A 1,734-nucleotide genomic window follows, 5' to 3' on the forward strand; every position below is an offset into this window, starting at 1 on the left:
GCATGGAACATCTTTTTCCATCCCCTCACTTTCAGTCTGTATGTGTCCCTAGGTCTGAAGTGGGTCTCTTGTAGACAACATATATACAGGTCTTCTTTTTGTATCCATTCAGCCTGTCTATGTCTTTTGGTTGGAGCATTTAATCCATTTACATTAAAGGTAATTATTGATATGTATGTTCCTATTACCATTTTCTTAATTGTTTTGGGTTTGTTATTGTAGGTCTTTTCCTTGTCTTGTGTTTCCTGCCTAGAGAATTTCCTTAGCATTTGTTATAAAGCTGGTTTGGTGGTGCTGAATCCTCTTAGCTTTTGCTTGTCTGTAAAGGTTTTATTTTCTCCATCAAATCTGAATGAGATCCTTGCTGGGTAGAGTAATCTTGGTTGTAGGGTTTCCCTCTTCATCACTTTAAATACGTCCTGCCACTCCCTTCTGGATTGCAGAGTTTCTGCCGAAAGTTCAGCTGTTAACCTTATGGGGATCCCCTTATGTGTTACTTGTTTTTCCCTTGCTGCTTTTAATATTTTTCTTTGTATTTAATTTTTGATAGTTTGATTAATATGTGTCTTGGTGTGTTTCTCCTTGGTTTTTTCTGTATGGGACTCTCTGTGCTTCCTGGACTTGATTAAATATTTTCTTTCCCATATTAGGGAAGTTTTCAACTATATTCTCTTCAAATATTTTCTGAGTCCCTTTCTTTTTGTCTTCTTCTTCTGGAGCCCCTATAATTCTAATGTTGGTGCATTTAATGTTGTTGTAGAGGTCTCTGAGACTGTCCTCAATTCTTTTCATTCCTTTTTCTTTATTGTGCTCTGCGGTAGTTATTTCCACTATTTTATCTTCCAGGTCACTTATCCATTCTTCTGCCTCAGTTACTCTGCTATGGATCCCTTCTAGAGAATTTTTAATTTCATTTATTTTGTTGATCATCACTGTTTGTTTGCTTTTTAGTTCTTCTAGGTCCTTGTTAAACGTTTCTTGTATTTCCTCCATTCTATTTCCAGTATTTTGCATCATCTTAACTATCATTATCCTGAATTCTTTTTCAGGAAGAGTGCCTATTTTCCCTTCATTTGTTAGGTTTGGTTGGTTTTTACCTTGCTCCATCATCTGCTGTGTTTTTCTCTGTCTTCTCATTTTGCTTAACTTACTGTGTTTGGGGTCTCTTTTTCGCAGGCTGTTGGTTCGTACTTCCACTTGTTTTTGGTGTCTGTCCCCAGTGGCTAAGCTCCATATTTTTTCCTGGACTGCCTCCTGGCTAGCTGTGGCGCACTATCCCCTTCAGGCTGTGTTCACGCCACCAACCCCAGTCCTCTCCCTGCGTTCCTACCTCCAAAGCCCGAGCCTAAGCTCCCAGCCACCTGCCCACCGCGGCGGGTGAGCAGACAAGTCTCTCGGGCTGGTGAGTGCTGGTTGGCACAGATCCTCTGTGCAGGAACCTCTCCGCTTTGCCCTCCGCGCCCCTGTTGCTGCACTCTCCTCCGTGGCTCCGAAGCTCCCCCCTCCGCCACCCGCAGTCTCTGCCCTCGAAGGGGCTTCCTAGTGTGTGGAAACCTTTCCTCCTTCACAGCTCCCTCCCCCTGGTGCAGGTCCCGTCCCTATTCTTTGTCTCTGTTTATTCTTTTTTCTTTTGCCCTACCCAGGTACGTGGGGAGTTTCTTGCCTTTTGGGAGGTCTGAGGTCTTCTGCCAGCGTTCAGTAGGCGTTCTGTAGGAGCTGTTCCACATGTAGATG

The 1,734-nt window shown here is 43.4% G+C and overlaps 1 protein-coding gene across 1 annotated transcript in view; it reads left to right on the forward strand.

Annotated features, from left to right (window-relative positions):
• Window positions 1–1,227, forward strand: part of LOC102993514 (60S ribosomal protein L37) — a 6,956-nt gene extending 5,729 nt beyond the window's left edge. Inside the window, exon 5 of the mRNA XM_028493425.2 lies at window positions 1,177–1,227. Within this exon, the coding sequence (XP_028349226.1) occupies window positions 1,177–1,227 (51 nt within the window). The remainder of the gene's footprint in view (window positions 1–1,176) is intronic.
• Window positions 1,228–1,734: the final 507 nt, after the last annotated feature.

Source organism: Physeter macrocephalus, chromosome 8, assembly GCF_002837175.3.
Source record: "Physeter macrocephalus isolate SW-GA chromosome 8, ASM283717v5, whole genome shotgun sequence".
Lineage (NCBI taxonomy): Eukaryota > Metazoa > Chordata > Mammalia > Artiodactyla > Physeteridae > Physeter > Physeter macrocephalus.